Here is a 12,667-nt window from a genome sequence, read left to right on the forward strand (position 1 = left end):
TCATTTTGTCAAACTTTTTTTTGAAAATAACTACGAACAATTTTTAAAACTTCTGTTCTTCTTTCTGGCAAAGCAGTGGAATAATATTCCTCCACTATATTATGAGTCTGGTTTTCTCGTGCATCATCACCCAGCAGGTGTTTTATCACCTAACGCACAGTAAAGAGGAAGAACAACAAATGGAGAATTCCCACACAGATGATTTGACTCAAAAATAAATTGGTGAAGGCTGAACAGGAAGGACAAAACATACAGCAAGCAAATAAACTAACTAATAAAAATTAAAATAAATCAACCACATTAAAAACATCAACTTTACAGAGATGTTAAAAGGTGATGGACCCGAGGAGTTTATAGGTAGTCTGTAATGAAGTGAATAAACGTAGGTTTTCAGTCTTCATTTTAAAGATTTCAATTGAACTTGCTTCTTTAACATGTATTTGATGGCCATTCAAGGGGCACGGTAAACAAACGCTCTGAAGTCAACTCATTGTTTATTACCTGAAGGAATGACCAGGAGACCAGCATTGAGAGAGCAAAGAGGGAGTGCTGGTGTATATGCTATGATTAGCTCAAATAGGTAGTGCAAGTTCATGCAATGCCTTATAAGTTAAAAGGAGAACATTAAAATCAGCTGTAGCTAGAGAGGCTAGAACAGGTGTTTTATGGTCACATGTTGTGTGTTTTGATTCTAGCTGCAGCATTCTGAACAAGCTGAAGACTTCTAGTAGCACAACTAGGAACACCAGAGAAAAGGACACAACAATAATCAAGTCTGGAAGATTGTAGAGTCACACAATGATAGAATAGGTTGGATTTTGGCAATATTACCAAGATGAAAAAATGCTGTCCTGGTGAAAGCCTTGATAAGAGACTAGAATGTCAGACAAGAATCAAAAATCACTACAAGGTTAAAATCAAAAGGTTTTTTGATGGTTGAGCTATTAGAAATAATACAGCCATCAATGTTAACCCTCAGTCCTCATGCAAATGCCCATATTTGTCTGTTCCATCAACTAATAGCTCTGTTTTACCAGCATTTAACAGCAAAACATTCAGACCCGTTCATTTAAAAAAAAGACTCTGATACATATGCCTCTAATTTAGGAGTTGGGAAAGACATTTGGCTTTACAGCTACATATAGCTGCGTACTGTCAGCGTAGCAATGAAAATTAATACCACATTTGAAAATGATGTCAACAAGGGGAGCATGTGGATAGAAAAAAAGCATAGTGCCGAGGGCAGATCCCTGGGGTACCCCAAACTTTACTTTACACAATTCAGAGATTGCATTGGTGTAATTTACACTTTGAGTTCTATTTGATAAATATGAATGAAACCATGAAAGCACCATCCCCTGGATACCAACAGGAAATTGGTCCATAATTGTTCAGAATTTGCAGATCAATAATAGTTTATTTTAAGCAGCGGTTTAATAATGGCAGTTTTAAAAGCTGAGGGTACAGAGCCCATGGAAAGTGACTTATTTATAATATCAAGAATAGGACTATTTAAAACAAGAAACAGTTCCTTAAAATGATCAGACAGTTCAGGATCTAATATGCAGTTTGTAGGTTTGGAAACTGTGAAATAGTGCAGCTGCTCGGAGTCACAGTTCCTGCATTCATCAAAGTATCGGAGAGTTCACAGCCATCATTCTGAAAGGAGTGAAGACAACTGACTTTATCTCTAATTGAGTCAAACTAATTTGTGAAGAATTTCAGAAAATTGTCAGCATTGAATGACAAGTTGTTGGCAGAGGTATTCTGTGTGAGTTTAGCAACAGTATCAAACAGAAGCCATCGATTATTTTTTATTAATGTTAATCGAGTGAGAGAAAATAGATGCAATAGACTCTCAGACGCATAGGTTGAGTTTTTCTCCCCCAAAACCATTTAATTTACCCCTCTTTCATCATAGCTTATCACTTCAACACATGTCAAAAGTGACAGTAGTGAAATTGTATCAAATATCATACTGACTGCACTAATGACACGTCCTGATTCCTGCAGCAAAAGAGAGAACCTGGTTATTGACGTGCCTCTATACTGTCAAAATTTAAAGTCCAACTGAAATCACATTTAATCATCCCTCTTTGTAGTCAAAAATAATGTTTACATATTTTAAAATGTATTATTAATCATCTTATATTATTAGAATGAAGGGTCTCAGCTGGGTGGGGGATGTGATGGAGGCTAGCTAGCAGGCTACCAGTATCGTTCTGTACTGTGATGGACAGATAGTGTGTCACTAACAGGGATTTAGAAGAGCAATGACCAAACCAGCATCTAACTAGTTTGGTCAAAGAAACATTTTCAGGTATGTTTACATGCTATTTAATGTGCTGCAACTGAGCAGCTAATTAGCTATCTAGCCTGCTAACTGACGTTAGCAGCACACTTTCCCCCAGAATGTTTGGCAGCTCATTCAACAAACTGAGGTGCAGAACAAGACACAAGTTCATGTTTGTAAGTTAGATAAGAAGGAGACTTGGTTTAATGTGGGTTAATGTGGTTTAATGTGGTTTAATGTATGAGGCTCTTGTGTTGCAGAACGCCATCAGGCTCAGTGTGACTGTCTGCTCTGCCGATGATAGAACGATGATCAAAGATTTGGTTTGCTTTATCGAAATAAGGTCTCCAGCTCATAAGCAGATGGCAGAACAGTATTTAATCAAAATAATGTAAAACTAGGGGGCACCATACCTTTTGGTTTTTTTCTCAAACCCCCCAAACACCCCCACAGGACAGCAGAGCATATATGTATACTGTAGTAGACAAAGAGAAGCAGTTTCATTTCAGTTGGACTTTTAAGTTATAGCTTAATTTGTGTTATTCAACATGAAAAATTCCCTGAATAAAACAGAACATATAATAATAATAATATGTGAATTGAGCTGAGAAGCTTCCTACAGCTAATACTACAGCCAACAGTATCTCACATTATTGATATAATGAAATGCGTGACACCAATATGTTTCCCCCTTTGTCATTTAGCTTTGATTTGGATTTCAGGTAACAGGAGGCTAGAAAGATGCATTACTCCGTCCTGTAAAACTTATCACACTCAACTTAAAGTATTTTTTTTTCTTATGGACATTGTAATTTAGTTAACCAAAACCCTTTATTTGCACTGTGAACTTCCCTGGTCTCTCACAAAGGCCGAGTTAATTCTAGAGATTCAACAAAAAACAGATGCCTTTCCTGCGTACCTGGCAATACGCTGCTCTACATAGTGCTGCATTGCCACAGGAGCATGATAAAAAGATTTGGGCCTGGCCTTCACGATTTTACTGGCCAGACATTTGATTCTAGTGAAATGGAAGCACACTTCTCCCCCTGCACACAATCGATGAATTGAGGAAGTCCTATAAACTCGAGAAACTTAGATTCTCTTTCATGTGCTCGATAAAAACATTCCAAGAAACCTGGAACCCTTTTTTGGAATATATTGACCTGCTCAACATTTCACCAGACAGGGAAAAGGATTGAACACCCCCCCCCCCCCCCTCCTCACCCCCCAAATGTCTTTTTCCTATCTCCTCTTGTATCCTTTTTCTGACCCTCTTCCTTTGTTGTTGGTCATTTTGTTTCTTCCCTCTGTGTGTTTCACTGAGTTGGGTCCTCACCCAATGAAGGTTTGAAAATGAAATGTTTTGTTTTGTTTTGTTTTGTATTTGTTGTACTGTATTGACCATTGAAAGACTAAAGAATCAACAACAACAACAACAACAACAAGAAAATAGAACATTCCTCCAGACAGCCAAATGGGAGAAGCTTATGGCTCTAAAAGACCGAGTGATTCTTTAGAGCATCCCACACAGTCTAATAGAGGAAATCTGAAAGTAGTGAGAAATGAGCTGATGACACAGTTCATGGCAAACGCAACACAGCATCAGAGGCTGCAACGGGGAAAAGACTGATCTCAAATGTTCTGGTTGAAGGCCAGAAGCAAGACAGTTTCTTCAGTCTGGTAGAGACGTTGGAAGATAATTCGCTCTGCCTTTACAATGACATGAATGAGCACAGTGCTTTCAGCCGCAGCTCTCTACTCACTGCAGACTGTAGCCTGAATCTGTTTCCCAATATGGATTTAACAAGACGAAAAGTTTATAGCCACACAGCCCTGTGAGGCTGGAATGCTCATTACACGGCCAAAAACATAGTTACTGAAAATTGCTGGATGAAAAATGCTGGAATTAAAATAGAGAAAAATAGAGATGATGCCATTCTTAGCTTCTTACCACTTGCAGGGCAAACATGTAAAGTATGGTGTGAGGGTGGCACAATCAGACAGGTTTCCTATCTGTACAATGACCATTTTAGGACATCTCAGACTCAGACGGGCTCAGGTCTACATTGTCAGACATGGCTCAACTTTCCACCGTCTGAGCTGCTGTATACTGTGGTTAAATACTCCTATCCTAAGGCTAGTCTGGCTCCAAGAATGACGATCAACTCAATGACTCGTTTGTTAGGACAGACGAGCAAAGGCTTCAATTTAAAGGGTTCAGTTTCATTCTGTTGAGGAATAGTTTGAGTCGGTTGTCTGACAACAGATGAAAGGAAATAAACCAAAAGAAATAGACAAAAAGAACATTTTAATTCTGTTTATGGCTGCAACTACCAAATTCAATATTATTTAATCTGATGATTATTTTCTCAATTTTTTTTCTCTCAATTTTCTCAAATTGATGAATCGTTTGGTTTATAAAATATCAGAAAATTACAAAAACTGCATGTTATAATTTTCCACGGTCCAAGATCATGTCTTCAAATTTCTTGTTTTATCCAACAGTCCAAAACCAAAAGATATTCAGTTTACTAGAAAGTATGACCTCACATTTGAGAGACTCTAACAAATGGTAAATGGACTGTACTTGTATAGCACCTTTCTAGTCTTCTGACCACTCAAAGCGCTTTTACACTACAAATCACATTCACCCGTTCACACACATTCACACGCTACCATGCAAGGTCCCAACCTGCCCATCAGAGGAAATCTTATCATTCACACACTGATGGAACAGCCATCAGGAGCGATTTGGGGTTCAGTATCTTGATCAAGGACACATTGACATGCGGACTGGAGGAGCCGGGAATCGAACTGCCGATCTTCTGATTAGTGGACGACCCGCTCTACCTCCTGAGCCACAGCTGCCCAAATAACAAGCAAACGTTTGGCATTTTTACAGAGAAATGTGATTATTTGATTATTAAAATAGTTGCCAATACATTTTCTGTTGATCCACTAATCGATTAATTGATTAATCGTTGCAGGTCTGATACTGTTTGATTACAATAAATTGATCCATCCATCAATTTTCCTCCCTTTATCTGGGACTGGTTTGCAGTGGTAGCAGGCTAAGCAAGGTAGTCCAGATGTCCGTCTCCCCAGCAACGTCCAGCAGCATCCCTCCTGGGGGAAACTAGATATATAATCCCTTCAGTGTGTTTTGGATCTACCCTGCGGTTTCCTCCTATTTGAACATACCCTGATGTCTTGGAGGGATCCTCATCAGATGCCCGCAGCACCTTTACTGGCTCCTTTTGACGCAAAAGAGCAGAAGCTCTATTCTGAGCTCCCTCCTGGCATCTGAGTTCCTTTTTCGATGAGTGAGTCCACCCAACCTATGGAGGAAACTAATTTTGGCCACTTGTATCGGCGATCTCATTCTTCTGGTTACTACCCAAAGCTTGTGACCATAGCTGAGGGTTGAAACGTTAATTGGCTGGTAAATTGAGAGCTTTGCCTTCAGGCTCAGCTCCAGTACAATGCCTGCGATACTGCTAACTCTGCACTAATCTGCCCGTCTACCTCACCATCCATTTTATTCTCACTCATGAACAAAACCCTGAGATACTTGAACTCCTTCCCGCCTCATGGCTTCAGACTTGGAGGTACCGAACCTCCCCAGTGTCTGCTGGAGGTCACAGTCTGATGAGACCAACAGAAGAATATCATCTGCAAAAAACAGAGAAGTAATTCTGATGTCTCCAGACCAGATGCTCTTCTCCAGCACCGGTTACCTGCCCCACCAGGTAAGGGTAAGGGTCAGCATGCCTACGTCCCCCCCCCTGACTACCATCCAGCTGACAACACATCTGACCCCAATGCCCATCCCTGCTGGTGGTGGGTCCACTGGATGGTGGCTTCATACAATTGATGATTTATTGCATGACAAATCCTTTGTGAACACTAAACTGGAAACAAACATACTAATAAAACAATAACTTAAAAATAGCTTAAAAGTAACTTAGAGTAATTATTATTGAAACTGCACTTAGACAGCCAGCAGCAACAAACCTGGAAGCTACTAAAGATCTGAAACTATTAAACAAATCAAACTTACAGATATTTCATAGTTCAAACTATTGAAAGAAAAGGGCTTCCACATGAGCTTTGCTTCTTTGTTCAGAAAGGGATTGCCACAGGTGAGACACCCACACAGGAAGCAATCCAAGTCAGGTGGAGGCAGAGTGGTGTGGGGGGGGGGTATTTATAGTTGCTGTTTAACTGACGTCCAGGCTTGTGTCAGATCTGAGACCAAGTAAATGTTGACTAGCACTTTTTATCTCTGCTAATCCCCTTGTGAAAATAACTTTCAGAAACGTCCACAATATTTTTTAAATGAGTAAAGGAAGCAAAAAAAGAAGCACCAACATTTACATGTGAAGCTGGTGTTCATTATCCAATAATAACAGTTGTTTTTGATAGTTGACACTGTCACAAGTTACTTTTTGGCATTATGTAATTTATCATACCTGTTATTCCAAACGGGTTAAATGTTAACTACTGATCCACAAAACCAAAGCAATAGCAATTATTTCACTTGAGTTTATTTGTAACAAATGAAACTTGTGTCGACAAAGAACAGAAATCCATACAGTCCTGTTTTTCGGTTTTCACGCGCTCCGAGAACCAATGTAAGAAAATAAAAAGCACTTGTTGACTCGGAGCAGAAAACAAACCAAAAAAAAAAAGTTTACATTTACAGACCAATTGGAGGTAACTGATCCAAGTAACACACCATATTTTCATTTTTATACAATTTATAAACTCCAGTTTTATCCATCTACATGATACATTGGGGGTAAAATAGAACACTTTTTTTGTGAAACTTCTCTTTTGTGGTACAACAAATCCACAATGTGATGTATTGCACTTACTGCGGTGCCATAAACTGTGATTTCAGGTGCATCCTTTTATTATATCACTCTGTATATCTGATAGATTTTTATTCACTCTTTACCTTAATCCTTCATTTATTTATTTATGAATTTCAATTACTCTCAGTGTTTTGTGTTATTTACATATACACAACCATGTGAGCATTACAGGGTCCATCTGTACTGAGTTCAAGTAAAACTTCTTTTGGGGGCGGGGCTTTCAGAGATAATAGGATACTAGTATTAGTGCATAGTACAAAGAGAGAAAGTGCAAGTCTTCCCATAACAGGTGCGACCAAGGGGGCATCTCAAAAGTGGTACCATGCATACAAAAAAACGACAACAGGGTTACTGTAAGATGGTGGAAAACTGTCAACAATCCCTTATATGGTCAAGCGTTAATGGTGATACAAAAAAAAAAAAGATGATGCAGGTTCTGTGTCGTTGGAGACGTAGCACCTGAACTTCTCTCAGCCTTTGTCATTAAAGGAAAAAATATATAACTGTAGACATCAGAACAGGATGATGAACATCAAAACACGGATGACCAGTTTGACTGATTGTAGTTGAAGGGCTTCAGGTGGGATATGTTTCCATATCCATACGGTTCGTTACTTTGCTTTTTCTTCAAACTGACACAGAAAGCCACTGCTGTTCAGCTTTATATAGATTTCTACATAGCTGAGTAAGTATGACTTGTCTGAGCCAGCTCACAGTCGGCGCCAAAGTTGTGAAAGTGGCCAAAATTTCATGGCAGGCAAACTGAAGTCTCCATGAAAGAGTATATACACAAAGCTTGTGCAAGTGTCCCAGGAAGAAAAGACGGAAAGCTGTCGACATAGAAACTTTTTTTTTTCTGTTCAAAATGATCAGAGCATCCAGCTAATAACCTATTTTGAAACCACATTTTTTTTGTCTGTAGTTGAGTTTCAGGTATGATAAGATTTTTTTTTTTTTTGATTAAAAGAGATATGATGATGTTGTTGCTGGGTTTGAAAGTGATGAGTACAACTATTCAGCCTACACAGAGCCGTCCATACAAAATTTCACTGCCAAAAACAGAATGCACGAGATACTTTCACATACTGTAACATGATAAAATAATATACACAGACATTCAATTCACATACATACAAGCATACATACATAAAATACACAAAAAACCCTTTAAAGTAACTTTATCAAAATAGGCGTGTAATATAAGGCACTAGAAATCTAAAATCAAAATACTTATTAGATGCTGTTGAAATATGAGTTCGATCATTCGTTGGTTGCCGTGACACACAGAGGGATGACATCATCTACTAGAACTGTGGCATGATAAAAGATCTACTTCCTAGGAGGTCAGAGGTCATTCCTCTGTTTGGACACATTTAACGGTGGCGGGAACCATATCAATTGTAACATCCTTGTGTCTGGAAAATGATGCACCATCATCAATATCATCATCATCATCATAATGGCATATAATTGCAGTTAGTGACTTGACACAAAAATATATCATACATCTACTTATTGCACACTGAATCAGACAGAGAGAAAAGTCAGAGGTGAGCATTCCAGTGAGAGAATCGTTCCTTTTGCTTTGCTTTTCTACATCCCTTTCTCGCTCCCTGCTTGAGAAATCTTTGTGAAGCTTATTTGGACACATAAATACTATTTTGCTTTCTGTGCATACTCTCTGTAGTTGTGATCTATGTGGCTTTTTGCTCAACTTGCACATGAACAACTTGGCGGGGTTATTCTGGGGACTATCCGATAGCAGCGGGGTTAATACTGTGTACCTCTGTGGCCCCTTGAAATGCAAAAAATGGCCGTCCTCGAGTCTCTGACGTGGTAGGCCAGATAGAAATGAGGTTGAGAGTCCTGTGTGCATGCGGGTGTGTTTGTGTTTTTAAGAAACGAGAGTGGGTAGAGAATACAGGAGAGTGACACTCAATGGTGGCGTTTTTTTTTCATAGAACTGTGAACATTTCCCACAACAGATTTGATTGTACACTTTAAAACAGTACCGCATCACTTTAAAAACAAATCGCTACAGCTCATTGGATTACTCAAAAAAAAAAAAAAACCCAAAACAAAAACAAACAACCAACCAAACAAAAAAAAAGAAACCACAACTTTTTGCCTGTGTATGGTCAGTGGAGACAAAGTCAAAAAAAAAAAGAGTGAACGTGCCATAAGGAATACCCAGTTTTAAAAAACAAGATAGTCACATAGATACTTTTCTAAAAAACTAAATGAATGTTTGACTTTGTGGTATGCATTTTAAGTTCTCTCAAATTTCCCTTATCCTAAATTGTGAAGCATAAGGTTGAACTGGTGGTTTTTATTACTGTATGGTAGAAATACCTTCTTTTTCATTCACAGGAAACGAGAGTCTGTTTCCAAAACAAAACAGAAAAAAAAAACACTTGTCGGTGTCTTTCTCATTTGAATGTGTGTTCTTTGTCTTTAATACTGTGTGCTCTGTGTTTTCAGTCTCCTGTTGGCAAAATCTCTGGTGCTCAAAAGTCCCAGTTCTTTCAGTCCACGAGGCTTCCATATGATGGATTTGTAGACTCCTTTCTAGACAGTCTAAAGATAGAAAAATCAAAATGTCCTGTGACAGCTAAATACTGTAGCCGGGTCCTGTATTTAGGTTGGTGATGCTACACTGGTGGTGGACGAGGTGAGAGTTCCACACCCAAACAATGTAAAGCAATCTGGGTGCTCACAAAAGCACTTAAACAAATAAAATCTATTTTTGATCAAGTATTCTGATTGGAACAGTGGTTGAAGTTGCTTCTCCAGACTGACCAATGGGTGTGTTTGGGCTGAGGGTGGAAGGAAACACCCTTGTCAAGCAGGTTGCTATGGCTCAGTTAGAGGTGCTGTTTCTGGGTACGGGATAAGCCGATGGTCCCCCTTCACTCTGCATGTGGTGGCGATATCTTCAGAGACACATCGCAGCCTAGTGCATTTATTCAGGCTGCATGCGAACCTAAGAAAAGTGCACTAGGTAGGATGTGGTGTGAGAGACGGCCACTGGGTTTATGTTGCATAGTGATCAAAGCTTCCCAGGTACTCCAGACTGGCCCGGTAGCAGAACTGGTACTGGTCCTGCAGGGAGGCAGATGAATTAATGAGAGATGGAAAAAGACAACCAGTGACCAGAGTGTTTGCTAAGAGAAAGAAAAAGCAAGACTGAAGAGTAAGAAGAGTTGGGGAAGCTCACCTCTGTTTGAACGGTGGCAGGTCTCTGGGTGCGCAGCATCTTGACGGTCTGGAAGATGTCCACCACTCCCTCGTACCTCATCCTCTCCAGCACGATGCTCAGGGTGATGAACACACCAGTTCTCCCAACTCCAGCACTGGTGTTGGACAGGTGGAAACATATTTAGAGCTGAATACATTGAGCACTGTAGCACTTTTAGTTATATATAATAAACTGCACTCATGTAGGGCTGCAGATAATGATTATTTTCATTATCAATTAACCTGTTGATTATTTTCTCGATTAATTGATTAGTCGTTTGGTCTATAAAATGGTGAAAAATGTTGATCACTATTTCCAAAAGCCCACGTTAATGTCCTCAAATCTCCTCTTTTGTCCCGACTAAAAGCCCAAAATCCAAAGATATTTTGTATATTATGATACTAAAGAAACCAGAAAATATTCACATGTGAACTGAATTTAAATTGAACTGAAGTGAATGAATGAGCAAATCAACAGATAGGTCTTACCTGCAATGCACAGTAATTGGCCCATCCTGGCCAAACTGTTCTTTAGTTTTGTGCACTTGACCAATGAAATCAATGAATCCCTCCCCTGACTTTGGCACTCCTTGTTCTGGCCAATCAGTGAACTGGAATTGGCGAACTGTCCGTGATTGGCCATCCTGGAGGAAGAGAGTGTGTTATTTATTCTTTAAAAACCTTGAAACAGTTCAATAACGATACAAACGATGACGAACAGACTCACCCTGGCGTCGGTGACTTTGAACTCTCGGAGGATGTACTGGGGCATGTTGTACTCGGCCATTGGATCCACCACAAAGTACTGGTACCTGGCTGAGCGCTCTGCAGGCCAGTACTGGTGACACTTCTCCTGCAGGAGGACAGTACAGACGCCTCTGTTCAGAGCTCTACATCACATCTGATAGATTCAGTGTGTAAGGAGAACAATTTCTGGATACTTTATCATGAAAATGTCTTTCTGACTTGTGAAATTCATTATTCACTAGTCGATAATCTTGTGCCAGATGAGGCTCATGAAATATAACTCATATCACTCAATTTCTCTTACTGTCACTGTGTTGAGGTCATTCTCAATGTTCTACCCTTGTCTGAGTGATGCCTGACATTGTGTTCATTATATTTCCTTGTTAAAAATATCCATACTTACATACATACATACTTCACCACAGTTATTTCAAACACATAAACAAGTTTGGTGTTCTGCTACAAGAGGATGCTGTTCATTAGAGTTCACAGTGCACAAGGCTCTTTCCTGTTGAGGACAGCTCAGAATTTGCTTCTGTTAACAGAAAGTAGTCCCTCCAGGAAACAGCAATCTTGTGATTGCAATAATTCAACCGATCTCTGCAGTATTTGCAATTTTGCAAAATTCCAGCGATTTCTCCGCATTAATAGTGCTAAGAGGAAGATTTTGACATCAATACATCATCATCAATTTAATGTCCACACCTTGCTATGAGAATGAAGTCCATTAATATTCTCTATTTGGTATTGATATTGTATACGACCGGGTCATTACGGCACACAGTCAACCTTTCCAAACAAAACTTGCTTAATCAACAAAAATAACTCATCATTTATAATTAACGAGGCTCTTCAACCTCCCCTCTCGTCATCAAAACAAACCCCACGCTGGCTGACCGGAAAAAACAGCAAAACAGGAAGTGACGGGGTTTATGGGAAATGTGGTCTTATCATGAGATTTAGGCCGCCGGTCGTTGCACTTTGATCTGTCAGTCTAATCAAAACAACTGATGTGATTTTGCACATTCAGGTGAAATTACACGATGAAGAAAGTGAAGCCAACAAAAATAACTGCAAAAGAATCCCAATTGTTTCCTTGACTCGTAAATTCTGCCAAGTCCCACAATTTTACTGCAAAAAAATCACATAAAACTTTGCAAATTGCAAAATCGCTGCAAAATCAAACATTTTTGATTGCAACAAACATGATACTACAATAATACTATTATTATGTATAATAAGTATTATTTTCTTTGAAAACTGAAGATAATAAGCCCTAATTACAGTCTATTGTGTAATATTGTATGTAATTCTTGGGTAAACCTGATGACGTAATCAAAAGCAATTTCCTTTGTGAAATTCTGGTTCAAACTTAGTCCATTGTTTCAAATCTGCGGCTCACCTAAAATAACTTAATTAGAGTCGGTTTCACAGAGTTTTATTGTCTCTTTGTTGAATTTTTCCCTGAGTCTTTCCCACCGTTTCATTACATCATTTCTCTGTAGTTTTTGTC

The 12,667-nt window shown here is 39.1% G+C and overlaps 1 protein-coding gene across 10 annotated transcripts in view; it reads right to left on the reverse strand.

Moving 5' to 3' along the window:
• Positions 1-6,824: 6,824 nt before the first annotated feature.
• Positions 6,825-12,667, reverse strand: part of ptprdb (protein tyrosine phosphatase receptor type Db) — a 151,350-nt gene continuing 145,507 nt past the window's right edge. For all 10 annotated transcript variants that reach the window (XM_042429249.1, XM_042429240.1, XM_042429186.1 and 7 more), the window contains 4 exons: positions 11,135-11,260; positions 10,897-11,051; positions 10,388-10,523; positions 6,825-10,272 (listed from right to left, as the gene is read on the reverse strand). In XM_042429249.1, coding sequence (XP_042285183.1) covers positions 10,204-10,272; positions 10,388-10,523; positions 10,897-11,051; positions 11,135-11,260 — 486 coding nt within the window. In that variant the 3' untranslated portion in view covers positions 6,825-10,203. The remainder of the gene's footprint in view (positions 10,273-10,387; positions 10,524-10,896; positions 11,052-11,134; positions 11,261-12,667) is intronic.

The sequence above is a fragment of the Thunnus maccoyii genome, chromosome 2 (genome assembly GCF_910596095.1).
Source record: "Thunnus maccoyii chromosome 2, fThuMac1.1, whole genome shotgun sequence".
Taxonomy (NCBI): Eukaryota; Metazoa; Chordata; class Actinopteri; order Scombriformes; family Scombridae; genus Thunnus; species Thunnus maccoyii.